The sequence below is a fragment of the Homarus americanus genome, unplaced genomic scaffold (genome assembly GCF_018991925.1).
Source record: "Homarus americanus isolate GMGI-L3 unplaced genomic scaffold, GMGI_Hamer_2.0 scaffold32929, whole genome shotgun sequence".
Taxonomy (NCBI): Eukaryota; Metazoa; Arthropoda; class Malacostraca; order Decapoda; family Nephropidae; genus Homarus; species Homarus americanus.
Window position 1 is genome coordinate 22,093,429 of NW_024737097.1, and position 27,283 is coordinate 22,120,711.

Below are 27,283 nucleotides of genomic sequence, written 5' to 3' on the forward strand. Positions count from 1 at the left end.
CGTATAAACGAGATATTATGTATGAAAATGTATCTTTCACTTGTTGCCACTAAATGAATTTTGGGAATATTATATTTGCAATTGGTAGTTTTGATAATTCTATGATATTTTTCTTCAATGGCATTCCTGGCGCAAATTATGTTTAAGCGAGATATTTAATATTTTATTACCGTATATATGTTCATATGTGGAGGTACACACCCAGAACATAAGAAGAACATAAGAACATAAGAAAATAAGGAGTTTGCAATAGGCCGGTTGGCCTGTGCATGGCAGCTCCTGTCGAGAGTTACTACCACTCTCTATAATCCATGAATCTATCTAGCCTCCTTTTGAAACTTTCCAGAGTTCCCGCACTTACTACAAAGTTGCTAAGCTTGTTCCACTCGTCCACCACCCTATTTGTGAACCAGTTTCTTCCTATCTCCCTCCTAAACCTAAACTTATCCAACTTGAATCCGTTGCTCCGAATCCTATTCTGCTCGGATATTATAAGAACTTTATCTATATCCCCTTTTTTGATTCCTTTCACCCACTTAAAAACTTCTATCATATCTACCCGCAAGAACATGGAACGACTGTGGAGCTCCCCAGGTTAGGTTAGGTTCAAAACTTTATCCGGTGGTTTTCCACATGTTTTGAACACTTAACCTTGATTTTTATAATGAATCTCTCGATTCTGAGATGGGAGGTGAGGGGGGGGGGTGTGTTATCTCAGAAACCATTGATTTGTGCCAGAAATGAAGTTCAAATTCATTCATAACACATCAAAAACCATTGGAAAAACATAGTTTCAACTTTGATTTCATATTGTGGCAACAAGTGAAAATTTACCTAGTTATCTTGCAGTGAATTTTTTTTGGTGATTATCTCATCCTAATGTAGTTTTCAAAATATATGTTCCATTAATTTACGCTCTGATCACCTGTCATTTCGCTCTGGCTTCGGTACGCTATAGGGATTGTAAATGCATAAGACACACTAAGAATTACGTGACGGGGTAAGAGCTATACATGAAAGGACATCACCAACTTATATATGTACAGCTTGCTAGGAACGTCGGACGGACTCACACAGCTGGTCCGTCTCCCACCAGGGCAGCACCACTTCTAGAGACCGTTTATGAGGACTCGACTCTCACTAACCCAGCCCCTGTCCGCACAATGGACGTGGCTATCACCTCTCATCACTCCGTCAATTACTATTCAAACCACTATATTTACATTGAAATATACTGTATTTGCAGGTTACATTCACTCTGATAACTTAGACAAAATGAAAACAGTTTACGAGTTTTGATTTGCGTGATAATTTCTACCCCCCAAAAAATTGCGTTTTTTAATTTTATAGTCTATCCAACGTGCCTTCTTATGGCAAAATCGAGACAGTCCACAACGTTTTTTTTTATGTGAACTCAACACACTCGCCTTTGATAACACGTTAAAGCTCACTCTCTTCAGTCTTGAATATAAAATGTCCGGCATTATGTTACAAAAGGAAAATTTATACAGTATAATGCAGTAGGGGAGAAAGGAGCGAAACTAGAGCGAGTGAGTGAGTGCACGAGCCCGGTGGACTGTCACTCGGGTATCCACGCACAGTCCATGAAGTCGAGCGTCTCATACGCCGACTCTAACTTGGCCATGTTCCCGTGAGTGCGTATGTGCCTCGCTATGTTTTTCGCGGTGATCATCTTCTGACATACTGGACACACCTTTCTCTCTCTGTCGCAGGCTTTTCTCAGGTCCGTCTCACCTGCAAAAAGGAGAAAAACCGGGTTGTACTAGAACTGTTCTATCTTACTGCACTACTGTATTTCTACCCGATGATACACACATGCCAGGCGCGTGTTCTACTTTAGCTAATTAGCGGCAAAAACCAAGTTCGCATTTGGGTTTATTTCAGCCAACCAGCAGCAAAGGAAACGTTCGCACATGTGTTCAACTTTCAGCCAATTGGCGGTTAAGATCACGTCCGTATTTGATTGGTAGAGGACTAGAGGGTACAGTGCGGCGGACCGATGATACAGTACAGTACAACACTATGAGGAACTGTGACGATCTCGTTGCATATTTTGTCATGCCTCTTTGTTCCTTCCTTTTTTTTTTTTACGGGGATTAGCCTACCCGGGCACAGCTCAACGACCCACAACGAGGCCTAGGGGGCGAAAAAATAAGAATCTAAAAAATTTAAAATATAAAAGGAAAAGGTTATATTAATCTACACCACGAAGATGCCGGTAAACCAGCTTTTTAAAGTGAGACAGATTGTATGAATTTGGAAACACAGAAGAAGGCAGAGCATTCCACAGTTTGGCTGTGTGAGGAAAGAAGGATCCACTATAACGGGTTATTCTAGTGTGACCGACATCCACAGAGAAACGGTGGGCACAGCGGGCAAGATGTGTGTTACGAGCCCACAGCCTTGCCGGCGGTACACAGGATGCCAAATCCACCGAACATTGCCCGTTAAAGTACCTGTAAAAGAAACAGAGTGAAGTAACATTGCAGCGAAGAGAGATTGCCAACTAAAGGAGGAGAGTTAATATAAGACGAAATGCCTTTGATTCCACCCTATCTAACTGTTGGACAGAAGAGAGCCACCCCAGATATGAGAGCAGTAATCCAAATTAGGATGAATGAATCCCTTATACTTGAAGCAACTGCTAAGGAGTGAAGTAGCTACGGCATCTGTACAGCATTCCCAACTTTCGGGAGGCAGCTTTAGCAATGTTGAGGATGTGTGGCTTCCATGACATATTAGAGGAAATGGTGAAGCCGAGGATATTTATTTTAGAATTTGGCAGAATGATAGCGTCCTGGATTGTGATTGGTGGGAGATCATCTTGTTTGGAAAGTGTAATTGGTAAATACTGAGTTATATTACTATTGAATTTAACCAAGTTTCTACCTTCTCATTCGGAGATGCTGCACAGATCGCATTGATAGATGTAATGAAATCAGCTTTAGAAATAGATCTAGTTTGAGAGTTAGGGGGAAGGGGAAAATGTGAAAAAGGGTGAAGAGTAGAACCATCAGCGTAAGAATGGATAGAATTAGTTGTAGTGTGAAGTAAATCATTGATAAAAAGAAGGAAGAGAGTAGGTGAAAGAATAGAACCCTGTGGGACACCACTATTGGTAGAGAAAGAGTGAGAGATTGATCCCTCGACAACAACTACCATGGATTGGTTCTCAAGGAAGCTAGAAATTAGAAAACAAAGCAGGGGAGAGAAACCATAAGAGAGAAGTTTAGAAAGCAAAGACTTATGCCATACCCTATCAAATGCTTTGGAGATGTCGAGGGCCACGACGAAAGTTTCCCCATAATCGCTAAGAGAGGATGACCAAAGATGGGTGCAGTAGGAGAGCAAATCACCAGTAGATCTCACCTGGCGAAAACCATACTGGTGATCCGACAAAAGAGAATGGCGTTCAAGGTGACGGAGAAAATGGGAGTTCAAGATAGTTTCGAAAATCTTAGAGAGGGATGAAGTTAGGGCAATGGGGCAATAATTAGAGGGCTTAGAATGGTCACCCTTCTTCGGGATAGGTTGAACCAAGGCATGCTTCCAAGAAGAAGGAAAAGTTTGGGTTTTGAGGCAAAGGCGAAAGAGGCAAGCAAGCACAGGGGCCAGAGCTTCAGCACACTCCCTCGGAACACGAGGGGGTATTCCGTCCGGTCCATGCGCCTTACTCACATCCAACCTGGATAATACGACAGCAACCTTCCGAGTGGAGATCATAGGAAAGTGCATAGGTTCAGTCGGAGGAGCAGGGGTAGGAGGGATAGAGTTGGAATTGTCTAAGGTGGAATTAGACTTGTAGACTACAACAAGTTTTTTCATGATTAGTGATGATATTTTTCTCATAAGTAACAACAATGAGTCACTAGATCGTTTTCTAAGGGTAGAGTATTACAGTACAGTACAGTAATCATATAGGTGCTTTGCACATACTGTACCTCGTTAGATTCACTCACATTCCAGTACACACATGCATGTGTACAATACAGTATGTGCATGCATTCTGTTAGTGCGGTGTCTCTTTTGCTATACTATTTTACATGCAATACTGTACTGTATTACATAATTCTTATCTCAAAATATTCATCATAACAGCATGTCTAACTTTTTTAACAAAAGCATTTGCCTTGTACATAATGACTGGCTCCCATATGATTTTAAGGCTGAACAAATTCAACTACCCATCACTTGAAAGAATGCACATCACCAACAGACATACGTATAAAAAAAAAAAAAAGCAACAGTTAATTAATGTGGACTCAAAGAATAAGTGCAAAAATGATACATGTAAACAAAGGCAAAAATAATAATAATAATAATAATAATAATAATAATAATAATGTTTTGTGGCCTACAAAACAATGTTAAATAAAAGATTTCAAGTTAATCACCATCATAATGGTACAGACATGCTACCATATATTGAAATTGTGCAATTTACAACTTGAAAAATGCACTGTCTTTGCTTCCACAGGAATATGTAATGAACACATACTTCTCTTGTTGTGTGCAAACTTTTGTATTACTATACAGTATTGTACTGTATTGTAAGGAATATGTAGTACTAATCATGGTACATGTACAATACAAAGCATTTCACCCATGGGCTAAATCTATAGTACTTGTCTTGCACAGCCTTTATCATCTGTCATTGAGGACCCACTTCAGATGTTATTCATTTTTATATCTTGGATCAAAAATGGTCCCACCAATCTAGCCAAATTTTACAGGCACACTCAGGTGAAACCAAGGAAAGCTATAGTTAGGAAAAGCAAATTGGAGAGGAAGGAAGAGGAGGCATCATTTACAGAAAACAGGACCTTCCCTGCATCTTCACCTTCTTCACTGTGCTTAACAGATAAGATAGATCCTTTGATACAGCACTGTTTTTATCTCATACCATAGTTTGATTACATGAACCATTAGATGCTACAATAACCATATTTTGAATTGGTTCTCAGCAAGTGATTTTCGTTTAAGTTAGAATTCTTTTTGTATTGCTGTACAGTACACAGGGGCGGATCAAAGAATATCAAATAGGGAGAGGTCCAGGAAGTTGTGGGTGGGGGATCATGGCGAGCACAGTGAGCCCACCCAGCTGTGGGGTTTGGGTGGGGGCACTGTAAGCCCCCTCAGAAATTTTTTGAAATCTGACCAATATCATGGGCATTTTGAGGCCATGTGCATTTGTGATATCAGGAGATATTCTGAGGTCAATAGTAATTACTTTTTAATATACAGTACAAGAGTGCCAGAATGTAATAATGAATTAAAGAAAAAGTACTGGAATTTTCTAATTAAAAGGATCTCACCCCCCCACACCCCCTCTTGGATCCGCCTCTGGTACGAGTATATTGATTTCCTCTTTCTGTAATTAAATATCTTCAAATACCTGGGCCAGTGGAAAATAAATGTTTAATTCTCCAGCTTGGCCTACAACACATTTTACATTATACTCTGTAATGTATAGCCTACTGTAGATAAAATGGTGCTACCTATAGGCACCAAAATCCCCATTTATATGCAAGTGTGTAAAGAGTGACTGAAAACTGGCATAAAGTTCAAGTCAAAAGTATTCCTCAATCCTGTGATTTATCCGGTGACTGACTATTGTTAAATATTGTTAAATATTTTTAACATTACCATCTGATATTTTTACTGGCAAAAAGAAACATTGCCTACTGCTTTTTGATTAACAACAAAATATCAAATATCCAAGAACATAAAAGTAAGTCATTAAAAATATAAAATCATGATGTTTAAAGTTCCTCTGTGCGCAGGAAGTTTACCATTCACTCAGACAATTTACAGATAAAATTTTCTCTCAAATAATAATTGCACTTAATCTTACTAGGGCCTCATAGATACTGTACCTACCTACAATACCAGTGTACTGTATACAACCTCCCTTTTTTTAAGAAAAATTTATGAGTACTGTACAGTACTATTTATAATTTTATAAAATATTAGGTACAGTACTGTACATGGAACAGTGATTCATGTTCCTTCCACTTTAATACAATATATTTATCATCTAAATGGTATAAGGTAGTTGCTCTTAGTGTACAGCACTACACTCAATTATATTATGAAACTTAGTAAAAAAAAAAGTAGTACAGTATATATTACAAAAAAGGACTGAAATACATGAAACAATTTACTTAAGTATTTTATTAAAAATCAAGACATTTCTTAGAACTTATTTATAATAATACAATTAAATTGGTACAATTTAAAATTAAAAAAAAAACAATAATTTACAGCACATCTACTTATTTCATATTTTATCATTTACAATATTTAAAAATATTACATTAATTGTTGCCTAATTGACTATGTTCTTACTGTATATATTTATGTAAATTCTAGATTTATACTATTTCATGAATATGTCAATACCATGAACACTTATATATTACAAAACAGGGCATGCACTTGATCAAAACCCATGAGTTGGCCTATAACTAATACTTATTTGGTTGAAAATAACTGTGCATTTGATTGTAAGTCATTTAAGGTTATCATTTGCATTCTTTGAATTGAAATAAAATTAACAAATATATACATTTATTTTGTTGGAATCACTACCATCACTTATCATAATAAATGGCATGAATTCCTATTTAGTAAGGCAATAAAAGATGCGTAGTATGAAAGATTCCTACTTAATATTGATTTTCTACAGGAACTTTTGTGGATGCATCACCCTAACATACAGTATATTTTCTCTTCTTACAATTACAAGAGTCAACAGTTCAGCGGAAATACCAATACAGTACATGACGATAATTTCTCTCTTTTTTTCTCGCTTTTTAATCAGAATCTAATCAGTATAAACAATGTGCTTGAAAGTAAAAAATTATTTAACACACCATTATGGGTGTCAACTTTTACTCAAATGTAAGGGGGATAGACACACTTGTTAAATTTAAGAAAAAAATAAAATGAGGCATTAGTATGTTTTAACACTGTACTGTACTGTACTGTACATGCATTAAAACACTGCCCCAAAAATATAAATAAATATCTGGGAATAAAAAAGGGGAAATATCATTTGCAATACAGTAGTAATAAATCTTTCACACTGGGAAAACTGCCATGTCATTTTTCGAAGTACATATGAGTGCTGTGTACCATGTACGTATCTTGTATGAACAGAAGATTGAGGTGTTCATTCCTCCTTGATAGCAAGTGAGTCGTCATCCCCACTACTGTATCCGCCAATAATCAATATCCTTGTACAGTACAGCCCATGACATTCCACTAGCACCTTTAACTCAGCATTCTGTTGAGCTGCAAACATGACAAGTATACTCAACTACTACAGTATTACATACCGATGGATTACAACAGTAGATGAACTGAGAGTGAATTTTTCATCTTTCGTTGCTTTGCATTATATCAGCAAGTTATTCCTTCCGAAATACCAAGCTAATTCCCTTTAATCAACACAATACATGGGGTCACCTTAAAATGATGACTAACAAAAACCCATTAAAAAAACTATTCTGAAATTATGGCAAAATGAAATTATCTATCCATGTATTCTGACGACCTAAGTTCCCTGCCTTCAATATTGTTATGTCAATCTTCAGTGAGGTGAATTGGGAGGAAATGGTAAGATTATCATTAAATCATCCTCGCCAAGATATTGTCTATGAGGGTCACCAACTGATCAGTTAATGATACTGGATTATCCTAAGAAGAGAATGAAGATCACACATCAGTGGTCTAACACTTGTCATACATCACAGGGAATGTATTTATGAACACTTTACTAAAAATCATCACCTCATAAAGATTTAACATTATTAGTTCTCTTAAATGATCCAGAAAACTAAAACTGTCAAGTAGTTTTTAAAAATTTAATCTCTTATATATTAATCTCAAAACCTTTATTCCATTAATTTAATTGGGTAATTTTACATAAAAATGTGGAATTGACCCAAAAATTGTGGCATACAGGTACACATGCATATGCCTGCCAAAAGCAGGAATATAAAGATAAGTGCAAATGAATTCCTTTACATTAATGGGGCAACCCTTCAGGAGGATCAATCTCCACAATCGTCGAATCAAATAAAAGAGGTTTCCAAGAAACAGAACCAAAGATTCCAAGGCAGGGAGCCCACTCTGAAACTTGCTTGAGTAACTGATTCATCTTCATAATTACTGATTTATGAAAAGAGTCTGCACAGACTAGTGACCTGAGTTCAAAAATTAATTTGCCTATTATTCTCTCCCAATACCTATGCAACAATTATATCTGATTACTGTAAATGATTTTGAACAGCACATCTGGCATTGCAAAACAGTAGCCTGAGTTATGTGACGTCATATTCATATAAATAAGTTTCCATGATGAAACATAAAACTATAAATAAAATACTAAGACATAGCTATACAGGCAGTCCCTGACTTACGACAGGGATACGTTCATGGACCCTGATCATAAGTTGATTTGTTTGTTACTCAGAAGTGTTAATTCCATAATTTAGGTTAGGTTAAAGCACAACCCTGCCCATACAAAACAACACTAATATCCAATACATATCAAATAATGTAAATACTATAAGCAAGGCAATGTTAAACAATATAGAATAATGAAAATACTGTACAGTAATGTTAAAAATGGGATTATAATTGCAAATTTTTGCGATAATTGTATTGGGATCCCTTTCGTAAGTGTGGCTGATCATAAGTCAGAAAATCATAACTTGGGGCCTGCCTGTACTTAAACGATTGTAAACAAAACTGTGCTATTACACTGGAGGAGGCCAGCCTCCTCCAGTGTAATAGCAACTCAGACTTAGGAAGTCAAATGTTTTACTCAGATGAAAGCCAACTGATTCTTCAGTATGTTGGTGGAGACCCAACCAGGATTAAAAATGGGAAGGAAAAGGGTTAAAATTTTCCAGATTAGCCAAAATTCCTCTCTATTCAAGATTTCTAACACTCTACCAGTGGAGCATCGCAAATGGCAGACTCCCAGGAGTCAACAATCACTTCAGAAGGCTTTGGGAAGAAACCTACAGGCCAACTTGAAACCAAAGGGAAAGATCTTATATTGGATGCAAGATCTCCCTAAACAAAATGCTAGAAATTATTTAAAATGCTTATGAATAATACATGCCAAAAGGCATCCTTTAGGTCAATTAAGGTTGATCGTAAGTCCTTCCCCAAACATCACCTAATTTGGTGAACAGTAGTCACCCTAAACTTCCTTTCAGATGTTATTTATCCACTCAAGGTTAAGAATAACCTGGTGAGCCCCTGACACCTTTCTTGTGTGAAAAAGTAAAATTGGGTTCCAAAGGCCTGATTGCATGATGAAAACTGTCCTTTTCACTACACTTGGAGGCAGAATAGTCAAAACTGTAATTAACCAGCTTCAGTTCCCCATGTAAACATAGGTACCCATTCATAGCTGAGTATACTAGGGATCAAAACTACTCAAATAGAAGCAGTAATGGGCCAAGCAATGGATTATGAAAACAAACTGTACAGGGGTATTGTACCAAGTTTAGCAGATAATTACCTTAATTGTCACACCCAATCAACGTGATTAGCCTGTAAACACATTCAGACATTTGCAAATTGGAAGGTAAAATCCACTATCACTCTCAAAGCAGCCTTTAGAGCTGCACATCCCCAATCAATAAAGCCCAAAGTGGATCAAGTGGTCCTCGCCTGCAGTGCTAGACATTTGAGCTGTTAGCTCTAGAACTGAAGTTGTTTCTTTCTTACCCCTTCTTAAGGGCTAGAGCTGCTTGTGTGGGTCCCAGGCCCAATCCTTTGGCAGGTATATCAACGAATCATTTTAAACAGGCATTTATTCTATTTACTGAATGTTATCTAGTTTATTTGATTTCAATTTGAAATGCATTATAATTAATTACAGGGTACAACTGCCAAGTGTATACTACACTTGCCTATCCTTAAAGGTCACTGGTTCAATCCTGGGCACCCCCAGTTCACCCAACTGTAAATGGGGATGTGAAGGCAGTCAAGTGCAGAGCTGGCCATGCCACCTACTTATGTACTGAAGGCTTAATGTACAATGTGCTGTATCTGCACTGACTAATGGCACCATCAGGCCTACTCAACCATCTTTCATTATTTCATAAAGAATACCATCACAGATTATTTTCTGGAATAAAGTTTCCAGTAATAAGAAAGATGTTACTTTGATGTAAATTACCAAATAAATCAGATGGGAATTTTATTTTTAAGGTAATGACCTATAAATTGGCATACAGTGGTCCCTCGATTAACGAAATCCAATTAACGAAATTTTGGTTAAAGAATTAGCTCCCATAATGATTTTCATTTCAATTAACGAACAAAACTTCGATTAACGACAGCCTTACGAGAAACACGTTTTGTTGTGCGCATCAGCTGATCGGCCAGCCAGCCAATGTTTATATTCGTTTCCAGTGGAGTAAATATAAAAAAAAAGTTGGTCTCTTGAATATTTCTGCATTTTTTATATTAACTAATTTTTATATTAAAATTATTGGTCATTCTGAAATTTAGTTAACATATTGATAACATAGACAGTACTGTACAGGGAACAGTTTTTGTGCGCCCATCAGCTGATTGAATCACCCACCAACACTTCTCAGTTTAACTTTGTTTACAGTGGAATGAACATTGAGTTTGTTGGTCTCTTGAATATTTTTGCATTTTTACAGTAAAATTATTGGTCATTCTGAAATTTAATTAACATATTGATAATATACAGTGCAGAAATTATTATGAAACACAAAGAAGGCATTAGAACCAATGCACTCTGTAAAGAATATGGCATGTCATCATCGACTGCCTCTACAATCAGCTGTTTGATATGTAAATAAAGCTACCGGGAAAACGACATACGGTACATACCTCAAAGTAAGTTAAAATACAGTATTCTATTGTTTTTTATTTATTATTATACAGTATAGTACTGTACAGTACAGTACTGTATTTAGTTTATATTTAATGTTTTGTTAATTTTATTACCGGTATACAGTACTGTACTTTGTATGTATACTTTTTCTGTGAGTTGGAACCAATTACCCAATATCCCATTGAAATAATAGATTCAGTTAACGAAATTTTCGGTTAACGAACGACTCGGTGGAACCAATTGTGTTCGTTAATTGAGGGACCACTGTATTTTCTTAAGTTAGTTTGATTTATTCCATCTGATAAAGGGACGACAAGACTGTTCAACTAATGATTTTCAGTGTGTTCATAAATACATCCCTGATATACAGTATATCAACAGTGGCTGAAATATTAATATTTGGTAACTCAGTACAGTATACTCATCTGGCAGATGCTGGACTCCAAATTACTTTCTAATTCACTCATCTAGTCAGGAAAGTAAATTTAAAAAGTACTATAATAGGCTGAACCAAATTTTCCATTACCCAAACTTTTCACCAAATTTTTTTCTTCATTAATTAGTGAATGTCTGCATTTAACTTTTAAAGAGGTAACTAAGGACCAGAGCAAGGTAGTCATATAACATACAGCATTATTCCTATTTCAAAGAATACATTATCATTCATGTTTTTTTTTATCATGAACACTACACACAGCAGCCAAGTAACATTATCTATAAATGTAATTATTATAGTTGTCAAAGTATTCATCATGATGTGTAATAACTTCACACAGCCATAAAGCAAATACCGTACAGTAATACCCCGATTTACGTGGTTCCCGTTTACGCGTTTCCACATTTACGCGGTACCCCGCCAGAACCGGAATTCCCACTTTACGCGGTGCATCTACTCATATATGCGGAGAGCGGCTGGCGGTCCTCCCGCGCTGCCATTTTTTTATTCAAACCTCCCGCCATGCTTGGGCAAGCGGCGCGAGTAGGTTGCGCAGTGGATGCCTCTGTTGCGTTATCGCTGACGTCATATGACGTATCGGACTGTGATTGGGCCACGCATCCTTACCTCCCTCCGCCGCTAGCTGTGATTGGTTTAATGTACAGTAATATGACGTGCCTTCCCGCTGGCGGGTAGAAGGCGCTTTACCTAGCCGCGTCAGTTACATCCCTCCCGGCCATACCGTGTATACAGGTATCTACTGTTTCGTAAGAATGGCTGCTTCCGGACCACCACCACCACAGAAAAACCTTGCATTACCTGGACCCAGCCGCCCTAAGCCAAAGAAGATACGACGTGCCCTAAGTTAAGAGGTGAAGTACAGTAGTTAGAAAAAGGAACAAGACAGGTTGATCTCGCGCGCCAGCATGGTGTTAACGAATGTACGATCCGGACGATCAAGAAGGCTGCAGCCAAGATAAAAGAACACATGAACATCACAAAGTCTGCAGGTGCTTCAATGATCAAGTATTGCCAGAACAAGGTGCTTCTCAAGATAGAAATTTACTTGTGTGTTACTTGATTCATCAGGCAAGACGGAACATGGCGGTCATTTCAGGAGTACGCACGTGAACTGTACGCAGCAGTGTCACGTAAGATGGGAATTGCTGACCCCAAACCCTTCAATGCTTCCTCTAGGTGGCTGCACAGGTTAAAGAAGAGGTACAAGATCACCAACATTAACATTGGTGGTGAAGAAGCGAGTGCTGACCATGTTGCGGCTAAGGATTTTCCTCTGTTCTTACGTGAGGTTATGGAGGAAGGACAGTACACCGACGACAAGGTGTTCAACATGGACGAATCCAGTCTGTTTTGGAAAAAGCTACCTACCAAGACCTTCGTTGTCAAGTCTGCCAGCAAGTGTCGGGGCCGGAAGTTGCAGAAGGAGCGCATCACCGTCCTGTTTACCACCAATGCCTCCGGTTCCTGTAAACTCAAGTTATCGGTGATCCACACAGCCCGCAAGCCACACGCCTACAAGAACATGGACATGACCAAGCTAAATGTCCACTGGCTGACCGCACGTAAGGCATGGATGTTCTCTGCTCTGTTCCTCTCCTGGTTTGATGACTGTTTCGTTCCCGACGTGAAGAAATTCTGTGAGCAACAGAATGTTCCATTCAAGATTTTGTTGCTCCTTGACAACGCACCAGGACACTCGCCCCTACTGTTGGATCGTCACCCCAACGTAAAAGTGGTCTTCCTTCCTCCCAACACTACGTCATTAATCTAGCCCATGGACCAAGAATTAATCTGCAATGTGAAAGCTGCATACTCTGCAAAGAAGTTTAAGCTCCTGAACGACTGTACCAACACCAAGGATGAGTTGCGTAACCTGGGTGACACCGATAGCAAGAGCGACGAGGACGAGGAACAACAGTTGGCAGAGCAAGACGTTCTCGTCAAACACTTTTGGGGGAAATTTAACGTCAAGAAAGCTGTGGACTTCTTGGCGGAGGCATGGGATCAGCTGTCTGTAGCAACGGTTTGTCATGCATGGAGACATGTGTTACAAGGTATCCCAGGTGGGAGGCAGAGACAACCTGTGACTGGTGAGGTTCAGTCTGTTGCAGTAGCAGTGGACCTTGCCAGAGAAGCTGCGCAGTGTTACAGCTGCAGGCTTCTCCAAGACCACCAACGAAGACATCCTGGAGGTGATCAGGGATCCTGAGGTGACTGCCGACGAGATGTTAGAAGACGATCACGTCAGTGAAGAGGCAGGTGGTGCGTCATCCCGAGAAGAACACAAGTTAACACATGGTAATGTTAGGGGTGCCATCAAGTGTGCAGAGAAACTGAAGCTCCCCCTTTCCGACGACCCTAACGATGCAGGCTATAGAGCCGTACAACAAGGTGTATCAAGACAACATCAACACTAGCCGTCAACAAAGCATTACCGACTTCTTCGCCCGCAACCCACCACAGCCAGCCCAAGCCAGTGAGTGACAGAGACAGAGACAGTGATAGTGACTTTGAGGGATTTGTCAGGGAGGCCCTGACAAATGTGGAGGACAGTGATGGCGACTCACCTGAGGGCCAGTAGCCTGCCCTCTGCCTCGCAGCCAGCCGCCATTCCCGTACGCCGACCCATCTCTTCTACTAACGTAAGTGTTAAACCTTGATTTTTCCTAACATAACCTAACCTTAGGTAAGTGTTAAACCTTGATTTTTTAAAACATAACCTAACCTTACGTAAGTGTTAAGCCTTGATTTTTTCTAACCTAACCTGACGTAAGTGTTAAACCTTGATTTTTCTTTTACCTGGTACAGTATATTATTCTCTTATTGATATTTCTCTTCTTTATCATGTGTGTGCATACCATCATAAAGGTAAGATGTTATTTTTACTACAACGTAGGTATTGTGTCGGGAAAAAGTGGAGTTTGGGGGTCGGCCCAGTCTTTATTTCAATTAATCCCATATGTTCTGTTGTTCCATTTACGCATTTCCTGTTTTACGCGGGCCTCCGCGGGTTCAATTGACCGCGTAAATCGGGGTATTACTGTAATGATAAATACTGTCTCTTATTATTGCTGTACACAAATGAAACGTTGTGTAAGACAGTGACGAGCCAACACTTTTTAAAAAATTGAGCAATTGAAATTGAACATTAAAGTTTTTAACTTTGAAAAGCACATAACATCACCAAATATTGTTGGATTTTAATTAACAAGATCTCAATCAGTAGGTAATTTACCACAGAATATAAGTGTAATAACATACAGTAGGGTATGCTATAACGAACGGATTCTACTACGAATATTCCTATAACGAACGTACCTATAAAATTGAGAATGCTATAACGAACGAAACTCCTGCAATGAACGTGGATGAATACGGGATTATTTCGTCCTGCGCATGAATATCGTTGTACCGCGGCTCACAGCAAGAGCGTCAGGCGACATATTGGTTCATTGTGTAGTCAGTGCACCACTGAACTTGTTAAAATTTCGTCTTTTAATGTGGAAATGCGTGTTATTTTTATAACTATTTTGTCATACAAGTGTGCAATTGTAACAATGAATCGTCAAAAGCGAGTGAGAAAACTATTAACCCTTGAAACTAAGAAAGAAATTATAAATAAACGTGAGAATGGAACAAGAATTGCGAAACTTAATGATGAATATGGGATGGCTAAATCGACTATATGTACAATTATGAAGAATAGAGAGGAGTTAAAAACTGTGCAAGTGGCTAAGAGAATCTCTAGACTTAGCAAAGCAAGGTGTCCTCCTGCATGCTGAACAACACTAAGGTAAGATAAAGTACCGTATTTTTTACAATTTCCACAGAAATTTTTCAGTGTTAAGTGGTTGTATTTGGGGGCCTGGAAAGGATTAATCCTATAACGAACAAATGCTATAATGAACGAAGTTCTAGAAACAATTAGATTCATTATAGCATACCCGACTGTATAAGGGAAAATATGGCCACAATGCATCAAAAAACACAAAAACAGGTACTGTATATATGGTATGAAATAAAAGAGTGTAAAGTATTACTATCACATAAATGTTACTATTATTATTAACTAACTTCAGTACTTCTACTAATACTTACAATGAAGTGGTGTGGAAGGGTTGTTGGTAAGGAAAATTAGTATCCTACTAGGCCTATCCACATCATTTGAACTCATAAACTTACACAAAGAGGCATTTTGCAAGTTGAAGTCACCTATAGCCCAAAATGTATTGAAAATAACCTTAATCTTGTCCATGCCTACATTGTTGAAGCATACACAAGAACATACAGGCCCCAGAACATGGTCAGCAACAAAGCGTTTAGTTTTGCAACTAATGTTCTTTTTCTATTTGCTGTCACACCAAAGCAGCACTTCACATTCCTCCTACTCTTCCATGAATAATCCAGACACCACTGGATGATTATCACTATCTGAGGAACTCATTATTCATGAATATTAAGTACAAAATACATATGCCAGAAGAGAGCAGAATAGCTTGCACATGAATTGCTGTAAACATTAAACCACAGGACAGAGACTCACACTGAATGCTTATTGGCTGGCAGCATCATGAGGCTACAATGATTGGCTGCTGATGTGAGGGACACTCTGACCTGCTTGTCACTGTCTTACACCCAGTATTGGTGGGCTTTACTGCCCAGAACTATGATTTAAACCCTTAGACAACACTGGAATTTCAAAAGGCTAATGATGAGCAGCAAGTTTTTTGCTCACACCATTCTCTAAAGCAAGGCCAGGCAATTCTGGAACCAAAGAAAATGGATTTTTGCAACCACAGTGAAATTTTCACTGTCTTCCTCAGTGCCTCATATCATTTAATCATCTATAAGCATTTCAGACAAAGTGTGTGTAAGGTCTACCAGGGAATGTTTCTTTTATGTAGTGATGTCCAAGTACAGGTATGATTTTTCATAATCTGTTTTACTTTCATGTTTACGCTTGACATTCTAATTTTTCTGATCCTCGTCGCTAAAATCACCATTTTTTTAATATTTAAGCCAAATAGACATTAAATTGGCTGTATTTTGGGTTGGCATCCACCATGTCAGGTCTGTTTGGTTACCAGGATATTGAAACATGATCAAGTTAACAATGCTATGTTATCATACTCTTGTTTGATGAGAACTTGTGAAAGAAGACAACACAAGTGTTGTTATGCACTAATTATATTTGATATACTAATTTTAACTACCAAAAACTATGCTGATACCACCGGTAATTTCTTCCCTCAACATACTGTATTACGGTATAATATTGGAAATTCAACTTTTCCAGTAATGGCAGTACTGTGTTTTAGAATTTTTGCCATTTCAAACTGAGTTTGTACTTGTCTTGGACAAGCAGCTAAATTTTGTATAAAGCCCTGAGCTGGTGACCCTTAGAACATATATCGGCATGTTTCTTTTGATGACAATAGTAAATACTGTAGTATCTAAATTTACTTGACCACATATAGGTACACTAATTTAAAGCAGGGAACCAAACCAGTATACAGTACTCTGAACCATGAGGGAAACATCTAAAAACTACATTAACCTGGTTTAAAGTTAATATTTCTTCATGATGTAAACAATATTACCCATGTTCAAATGAAAGTTGCACTTGTACAGTTTTAATAATGGAAGAATAATTAAAAATTTCCTTTTAAACAACTATCATATACAGTATATTACAGAAACACTTAAAATATTAGCTATACACTTCTGGATGTGAGCCAGGCTATCACACAAGTGATGCCCTTAGTTCTGGCTTGTATTATAAGAAATACAAATTTTTGAAGCATGTGAGATAACCAAAACTGATAAGAGCAGACTGCATTTCAAGAACATGAAAAAATAAGAGATTTTGTAAAGTTGCAAGGACATGTAGAGATTGCAAAGTGAGGTTTTAGTGCATATGTTGCCAAAGAAGAATATTCAACTGTGGGAAATAAGCAGCCATAAGAATGAACTCTTGCCAAGACCTTATACTCCTTCCACAAAACAATGATACCAGGGTAGTTCATCCTTTTGCACACTAAAATATGTTTCTATATATAGTACATGTACTATCTATCAAGATACATATATATATAGACAGATAGTATATATACAAAATCATTTAAACTGCCTTAATATCATTCAGGGATATTGATTCTCATATTACAGTACTACTTACTAAATAAAAAATATTAATTCTACAGATATTTTAATGTTTACGTAAAAGCACTATCACATACAAAAAAAATAAATGGCTCCAGAATTGAAAATCTATGACATAACACTGTCACAGTCATCGTAATAAATATGAAAATATGATCTTACTTTAAAATATGCCAGTAACTAGTGTGAGAAGTTATCCTTAAGTTAACTTATGTCTAAGCATAACAAGATATCCATTGAAAGTTGTGTAAAAATTTAATACAAAATCACAATTAATCCTAAACTGGATTAATCTGAACAATATTGTGTCCCTCAATCACCCTCCCCCCTTCCAGATTTAATAACCTCAAAGGTACTGATAAAAAAAATTAGTTCCTAAAATTTTAAATATAAATAAGAAATTAAAATAATTAAATAAATGATATTTCCAAACAATATATTACTCAAACAGTAAACACCACTTCATATCTTTATTATTATGTAAGTAACATACAGAAGTTTAAATAATTGGTTACACAATGCCCAATAAATAAAGACTGATTGTTCACCAATCACTTTAGTCATTTTTAAGAAAACAGAGTAATCGTACTCCCTTTTTAAAATCAATTTAAATTCTTGACTGAGGATAACTAGCTCTCTTTACAAATAATTTATTGTGGTTATGGTGATGGCAAATTTTCACCTTCAAGCATAAAGCCATGTAAAACTTTAGAGGTGCAAACAGACAGCTGAAAGAGGAAACTGGATCAGACCAGCCAGAACAAAATATTCAGAGACAATATTACAGTATACTGTATGTTAAAGACAAAGCTGCCATTTCATAATTAAAGCATAATAAGTTGTCCCAGATAATGAAAATAGACAAGTTTTCAATTATTTCCAGTCTGATTTTTATGTCAGGTGGATACTCTGTGCAGTGCTCACCTCCGGCACTAGCTGTCAATAGGTATCAAACCTTACAGCTGGGGAAGTGAAGGTAGTCAAGTACAGTGCCAGTCACAATGCCCCCATGTACTGAAGGATTAGTATGCAGGGTGCTGTATCTGCATTGTTCTTAATGAGCTGTCAGGCCTATGGAACCCACTTTTACAATAGTACAGTACAGTATTGTACTTCCATAATGCAAATGTAAAATACTGGTGATAACTGGTAAAACACAATCTCAACTTCAAAATATGGATTCATTATCAATATGACCATGCAAGTACAACTGTAGTTTCCTGACTTCACTATACTGTACAGTAGTACTGTACATGTAAACTGTTACTAAAAAAGCAATGCAAATTTATCCTCCTTTTGTACATCACATGTACCATACAGTATACGGTACCTGGGGCAAATATGGATGAAGGTCCATACATAGCGAGTGACGAGTGTACATTGCTCCACCATTCTCAACTGCAATTACAGCCAAATTCTACAAAAAACTGGTTGAGATTACGATTTATTTTTTATTAATGTACAGTATGTTTATGAAAACTAAACAAATAAGATGCCATAACTATTACTGAACACTGATAAAATATTGTGAGGATTAATGCTGTTTAGTGTGTCATAATGATGTGTGTTGCCACTACAAAAAATGACCAGCTGGATGAGATATTTATGAGAATCAAAATTCACTAAGATTCTTTAGAGTGCAAATTTGAAACCACTATTACTGTACAGCTAGACCCCGACTTACGACTGCTACTTCAAATGACACGCATTTTCTATACAGAAACGTTTCCAGTTAATGTAGTCTCCATGTATAATTAGAAAATTATGGGGCCCCATGTGCATTCAGCTGACTACATTAAAGGTAAGTGCTCAGTCACACTGTATCCATTCCTTATTATTTATTACTTTCACTGTACTGTATCCATTCCTCATTATTCATTACTTTTACTGTACTGTATTTCATTGTAGATTTTTATTAAAAAAAAAAAAAAATTATCTATGTCGGACTTACGACCATGTCGGACTTACGACCTGGATTTGGGTCCCTAACCCCGTCGTAAGTCGGGGTCTAGCTGTATATGGTACAGTACTTTATTGGATTTACTGTAAATTGCAATACGTAATCATCAATTCTTTAACGATTTTCTTAAAAAAAAAAAAAAAAAAAAATACTTAACCCAGCAATTTGGGATCAAGAACTTCATTAGTGCACTGTAACACATTTAAATTGTGTTAGGTTATTGGTATATATTTTAACAGTCAGTAAGAGACTAGAACCAGGAAAAACACCTGAGAATATCAGGTTCAAATCAGTGTCTGTTTGTACCTCTGTAACACCAGATTTCAATGTTTGTTATAGTGCATCTCAAGACCACAGTTCAATTTCAACAGACCCTTCATAATACATTACTGTATTTAATAATTATCATGCTTTATAAACAAAATTATTGTTTAACAGTACTGTACTTGTACAGATATAATCATGATGGTGAAATGTTACAGCACAAGTACTGTATATTTTCAGAAATTTTCAACAAATTTATTGACATGACTTGAGATTCTACAACATATAATTTTCAGAAGCTCTTTCTTTTCTACAGATTAAATGAATAATTTAACTTCCTTAATTTTTAATACTCGTATTACTGTACTGTATAATTTATCATTTAATTTTATATTGCTTAACAGTGGAGGCTGCCAAAGATGGGAATACTGTATATCCTGTCCAAATTATGTTATGAACCATTCCTATCCACAATGTTAAATATTTTCTTCGAAAGATATAAGATGAAGGAATCTGAGAAATAAAATAGAGCAATCTAATTCTTGTGTCCAAATAAAATAATGATATTTTTTATTTATCATCCAGAAAGATTTTCATAATAAATTATCTTTAAAGGAGAGAGCTTAATTAATGAAAGTAAAGATGTGAAGTGGCCAATATGTGGCCTGCGAGGTTCTGTGAAATGTGCCATGGGCAGAAACGTCCCCAGACAAAACGCTGCTCAAGGCTATTGCAATACTGCCATCTAATTCATTTTAGACTTTGCAAGCACTGTAGTATTTGAGAACTTAGAGGAACCACTTTATTATCATGAAGGTTACTTCTAAAATCAAGAATACCAAAAACTTCAAATGGTTATGGTATAGCATATTCATCGTAATATATTTTGTCACAGGGCTCGTAGTCCTGTGCGTTGCGTTCGGGCACATGTCTGCGAGGCTTACAATAGTCTTCAGTAACAAAGACACCAAGACCCTGAGACAACTGTTACCTCCTTCACCGTCCAGTGGGTTGACCCATCTTCTACAGAGAGATGGGTTCTCCCGCTCATTTGATGTCCAGAAGGTTCCAGCCAGAGAAGAGGGAGCAGGACGGGATGGGGGAGAAGGAGGGGTCTCTGGGAATAACATCATCAGTACAGCATTAGCCAAGACTTTACATATCAGATTCAATATAAGCAAGACATATGTGTGCACTAAAGAAGAGAATCAAAGCTAGATGAACGAGGTGGTCCTGACTGGCTGGAATCTCGCGTGCCCCCCGAGCTGGATGACCAAGCAGGACTTTGTGTTTGAGGTCTTGTCTCTGGTGCACTGTGTGGATATGGCACAGAGATGGGGACAAGTGCAGGAGGCACCATCCTTCCTCCCATGTGGGGATAGGTAGAAGGATGACCTGGCCAACTCTGCCCTTGCTGTTGCTGTGATGTTTGTTGCTGTCCTGCCCCTGAGCCTGTTCCTCTTTGCTGCCCTGTCTGTTGTTGGAACTGCTGCCGTTGCTGCCCCTGTTGACTAGCGTGTTGTTGTTCTACATATGGCTGTTGTTGTGAGAAACGTGGTTGTTGTGAGAGGTGCTGGTGGTGTTGCCCTGGTAGCTGTGCCTGTGCACCCTGGGTCTGAGATGGCAAACTCTGATCAGATGCTGGCTCTTTTGAGTTATCATCACTCTTCGTCTGCTTATGAGCTTTTTTCCATTTCTGTCGTCTATTTTGGAACCAAATTTTGACCTGCTGCTCTGGGAGGCGTAGTCTCAGAGCTATGTCCTTTTTTCTTCCCCCTGTGAGGTACTGGTTGAGTAAGAACTCCTTCTCAAGCTCAAGGATCATGTGTCTAGTGAAGGCTGTCCTCTTTCGTTTATACTCAAAGCCATGAGAGAATCGGACGTTGGCTGTAAAAAATAATGTGAATACTGAGATGAAGCACAAAGTGGTCAAAACAAACTTTGCTCAACTTCTGACAAGATAAAAAAGAAAACTTTGAGAACTAGAAAGTTTCATTATCAAAATAATCCTTGATAACAGCAATTATTAATGAATTATATTTTCATTCCTTTCCCCCTTCAGTCAGCTAAATTTAAACTTCAACGTAACCAAAGACATATACTGTGTTCTAGAACTTGAAGCTACATGACAAGATATATAATACAGAGGGTATTGCTATATTCCAACTAGTGCTTCATGACGACTATGATGGGGGAGGGTATAAGTGGACAGAATTACATATTTTTTCACATTTACTTAGTAAGGATACAAAGACTGGAAGGGTACGGATGATAAGACTAATTTTCTTCATATTCAGGAGTATAACTTAGCGTCACTCACTGTCACTGAGCAAAACAATGAATAAATGCCTGCCTTTGAAATACAGTACAGTACTGTACTGTAAACATGAATCAGATAGGGTGCTATAGCTTTAAAAATAATCTGCAGTGAGGTTCTTACCCTCACTGGCATTTTACTATCATACTTTACTGAACAAATTATAGCACTGAAAGAATAATTTTGATGCTGGGTAACATCCTGAACTAATAAAGTCGTTTTGCATGATGTCTAATTTTACATGATCTATACCACAATCCATGTAATATCGAGAGTATTGAAATTACAAAACATTTGTGTATCAAGCTTGACATAGGAGGCTCCATTTCCACAATCTCCAGCACACACACACACTTGACCTAGTCCATGCACAGTGTAAGTTCACATATTCACTATTTTTTTTTAACTTATTGATTCAGGGATGCTCAGCCTTCACGTCTTAAATGAGGTTTAAAAAAGGATGATATATCAAAGTCGACTTGCTTAACTGACAACAATGAGCGAATTGACTAATTTGAGTGTTCTGTGCCCTAATTGAATGGCTATGACGAGAAAAGTCACTTACCGAAGAGACTCTCCGCCCCATCTGTAAAGAAACCAAGAAAATACATCTATTACACCCAGTCTTCCAGTCTCTGTCTCCTTATAATGTACAATGCAAAATATATATGTAAAGAGTTTTAGTAATTGTAATGTCCACGTGATATTCGCCCTAAAAATAATTTTTCATCAGAAAATGATGACAATTCAAATATTTATATTAGCCCTCTTCGACATCAAGAATTTGAATACATACTATACTTTACATAACCAACTTTAGGTGAAATCCAAAACCATTATGATGGACTGTGGCAACTCACTCTGTTCCTTCGATGAGGCCATCAGATTTCTTTTTCATTTTGTAGACAGTAGTTGGCAAAGATATATATCATGAATTAAGAAACTTTGTGCTCACTCCTTTAACTCTTGTATGATATGGTAGGTAATCATAAGAAATGGGTGGCTCTTACTCAAGCTCTTCAACAATGGCTTGAGACGTCAGATATATCATCAGGCAATCAGTATCATCTGGTATTGACTCTGCCAAGATAAACCAGTCATCTATTGTGTAGTCATATCAAATGTGAAATTCTGTCCTCATAGTTCATAAAGATTACTAGTCCTGCTTGATTCTTCATGATAATCATAACATCTTGATGTATCAAGAACATCCTGCCCAAGTGGCTCACTAGGGAGATTTACTTTCCCTCATCGCAAAGATTTTTCTTGTCAAAGTGTTTAAGAATGCCCATCCTTCCTAATCAAAAAGCAGGGCACTTCTATTTAGCTCACTTTGAGAACCTTGCTCCTCCAACTTAGCATCAAACACCTACCAGTCCCAAGATTATATGACGTGGAAGCACCAATTAAGCACTGTTCATCTCATTCAAGGAAGAAAAAAATTACTCAAAAAAATTGAACAAGACTTTCCAATTAATCAGGAAAATATCCTCAACCTGTTCAGCTCTCTAGAAAAACCCACAGATACCTACTCTACTGACACGCACGACTCATCCTTATACGCTTGATTCACTATAACGGCCCAGGTAAATTACACAACTCAATTAGGTAGACAAAGGCTGTCAGTTACTATCACCCATCAAAACAGACCAAACCTCCCTGTCTGATTCATCAAGACTCAACCACCTTATTTGACACACTAAGATTCAACATACTGTACAGTACCTGTCTGATGCCTCAGTCACCAAGACACAACCATCATATTTGATTCATTAAGATAAGTAAATACAGTATTCCTGCCTGACTCAATACGAAAACCCAAACAACCTGTTGGACTTATGAAACAGATAATTCTAGCCCCAGTTTATGAAACAATATGGATAACTTTTAATAATGGTAATCAGCCAACTGCTTAAAGACACATACCAAGACATGAACATGAATACAGTACTGTATAATCCTTTATAAGTATAATATTTGCCAACCAGTGCAGAGATTCCTTACAGTGCAGTAATTGCTTAAAACTCTTCCCATTGTACAAAATGCTAAAAGATGAAATAAAATCCCAAATCTAAAAAATAAAGAATTAAAAAAATTGCTGTTTGCACTGATTACAGTCCATGATATATTAGTTGAAATAGTGTTGATGTAAAAGTCGAAAGTTACAGGATCTTATATGCAACTGTGAAATCACTGCTGATACTATTTCAAGCTTTTCAAAAACAAAAATAAAGGTAAGGCCATGTTATGTTCCAAAATACTGCCCACTTATTAAAAGATTTCAACACATACAAGTGATGGATGTGACTATATCACACTTAGAAAAAATCTGATTACATATGCAGATCCTCCCGACTTCATTTACCTACTGACCTCTACTTACCACCAAGCACTTCATTTACCTGCCTCAGTCGTATCTCAAAATTTGGTAAAATTACGCATTTTCAGTCCAAAAGTCAGTACACAGACAAAATTTTCATTTGTAATTCACTTTAAAATGGCTGACACGCTTAAAAGTAAGTGTTTTGTGGTGCTGAGAAGAAAAAGAGACACCCATTTTCGATTTTCTATGTATTATTTAAGCATTTCCGACTTACAACCATTTCGACTTACTCTGGATTTGTCCCCTAACCCCGTCGTAAGTCGGGGAGGAGCTGTACTGTACAGATTTTACTAATACTGTATCAATGCACAAAAACAGCAAGGGTAAACCACCATAACAAATTTTCATGACAAGGCATATTTATATAAACTACATACAGTATACTGTAGACTTCCATTTTCTGGGTTCTGATTCGAGAAATAATATAAAAATACTGTATAATTGTGTACAGTATTCAACTTCAGAGCTAAGATGACCATCCCCTTGTTGCCTTTCTGCCTCTACATATATACCACTGATTAAGATTTTCATTTCATTCCCAATTACCCTTTTCTAGACATATCCTGCAACAGATATGACTGGAAAAAAAATAAAAAAAAAATATATATACAGTAATACCCTCGCTAACGGTTTGCTTAGCTACGCATTTCCACTCTGATCGGTGCCTCGCCAGAGCCTAAACTTTCACTTAACATGGGTTTTAATGATATATATATTATATATATATACATATATATATATATATATATATATATATATATATATATATATATATATATATATATTATATATATATATATATATATATATAAATATATATATATATATATAATATAATATATAATATATATATATATATATATATATATATATATATATATAAAAAATATATATATATATATGCTGATAACCAAACTAAAAACACGTCCCAGCTGGTATTCACATCTCAGTAGTACAGACTGTACTCACCCCTGAAAGTGAATTACGTATTTCTAGTACCAAACTACTGTCCTCCGCACTACAGCGCTGGCTGGACACGCCCGGTGTACTGTGCGCATCCACGCTTAGCCCCGCTCAGTTGGTGTTTGACCATCGCAGTTAGTGATCGCTGTTACAAAGTACTGACAAAATATTTTTTCTAATTCCCTCTAAAATGGCTGGCAAGTGTAAAAGTGAGAGTTCTCGTGGTGCGATAAGAAAAGGAGACAGTCAATTACTTTTGAGATGAAAATGAAACTTAAAATGCAATATGAAAATGGAAAAACAATAGCAAACCATTTCTACCCACCTTGGCTTCTCATACCTCTACGATATCAAAAATTTTGAAGGACAAGGAATGAATTCGTGAGGTAGTGAAAGGATCAACAGCTATAAAGGGAACAATAATAACGAAAAAAAGACAAGGTCCTCTTCATGAGACGGAAAAATTTCTTGTGATGTGGATGCCTTTTCGAAAGACTGAAAGAGCAGGCAGGAGATGAGTGCGACCAAAACTTCACAGTAAGTCATGGGTGGTTCCAAAGGTTTAAGAAACGTTACAGTTTGCACAGTGTAAAGGTGAGTGGAGAGGCAGGAAGTGCTGATGTGGGTGCTGCCGAAGCTTTTAAGGAGGTGCGAGATCTATCATTCAGAGAACCCAAGGGCTTTTAAAAATGTCGTAAAGCACACGCTGCCAGTGTTTTATCGCAGGTATAAGAAAGCATGGATGACCCTAGCACTGTTTGAGGATTGGTTCACGAGCTGTTTCATTCCACGAGCCATGAGGTATTGTCTGCAACAAGGGGTTGCCTTCAAGATTTTATTAATTTTAGATAATGATCCGAACACCCACCACACCTGGACGACCTGCACCCTGATGTTAAAAGTAGTCTACCTTCCACCTAACACTACCTCTATCATTCAACCCATGGATCAAGGTGCTATTGCTGCTTTTAAAGCATATTATTTCATCGACCCTCGCTCAGGCTATTGCTGCTACTGAAGGTGAAAAATGCTCAGAGAGTTTTGGAAGGACCACAACATTTTGCAATGTACAAAGAACATAGCTGCAGCATGGGATAAGTTTAGGTCAGTGCATGAATGGAATATGGAAGAAGGTCCTGAAATATGTGAACAGTTTCAAATTATTTAATGAAGGCGAAGCAATTTCTGAGATTAGTAACAAGATAGTGCAGAAGGATCAACAGCTGGGTTAGAAATTGATAATGAGGATGTTGAGCAGTTGAAAGTAGTGGCAGAAGAGCAAAGTAACGGATCTTATTGAACTGGATGCACAGAAAATTGCAGAGGAAGAAAAAAGACAAAATGTAGAACCTGCCCCCCAAGAATTTTCAGTGAAACAAATGGCAGAGGCATTTGTTACTATTAATAAGGGATGCAAATGTTTGAAGAAATGGATAAATGTTGAGCGTTTTGCAAAGTTGACAGACTAATCCAAGATGCACTTGCTTGCTACAGGGAGATTTACAATGAAAAGATAAGGCAAACTGTGTAGTCTAAATTGGACATATTTTTTAAGAAGTCCCCCACTGCTGTCTCCTCACGCCCCACCACTGCTGCCTCTTCACTCCCTAAAGATGATCTAATACCTTCAACAAGCAAGTACAGTATGTTAGTCTGTCTGAAGAAAGCGAAATTGATGACACACCTAGCCTGTTCCCCCTCTTGTTCATCCAATGTAGTCTACATGCTTAATTAAAAAATTATTGAGGCCCCGTGTGCATTCAGCTGACTACATTAAATGGTAAGTTCACAGTAACACTTTATTAATTTTTCATTATTGATTACTTTTACTGTACCATATTTCATTTTAGAGTTTCTATGTA

General features: G+C 37.4%; 1 protein-coding gene across 2 annotated transcripts in view; it reads right to left on the reverse strand.

Annotated features, from left to right (window-relative positions):
- Positions 1–465: 465 nt before the first annotated feature.
- The window catches only part of LOC121873331 (protein bric-a-brac 2-like), a 208,061-nt gene continuing 181,243 nt past the window's right edge, over positions 466–27,283 (reverse strand). The window contains exons 8-9 of one of the 2 annotated variants that reach the window (XM_042376851.1): positions 22,641–22,661; positions 466–1,755 (exon numbers count right to left, since the gene is read on the reverse strand). In XM_042376851.1, the coding sequence (XP_042232785.1) occupies positions 1,580–1,755; positions 22,641–22,661 (197 nt within the window). In that variant the 3' untranslated portion in view covers positions 466–1,579. Of the gene's footprint in view, positions 1,756–19,622; positions 21,646–22,640; positions 22,662–27,283 lie in introns of those variants that run through there. The other variant, XM_042376850.1, reaches the window with a different exon arrangement.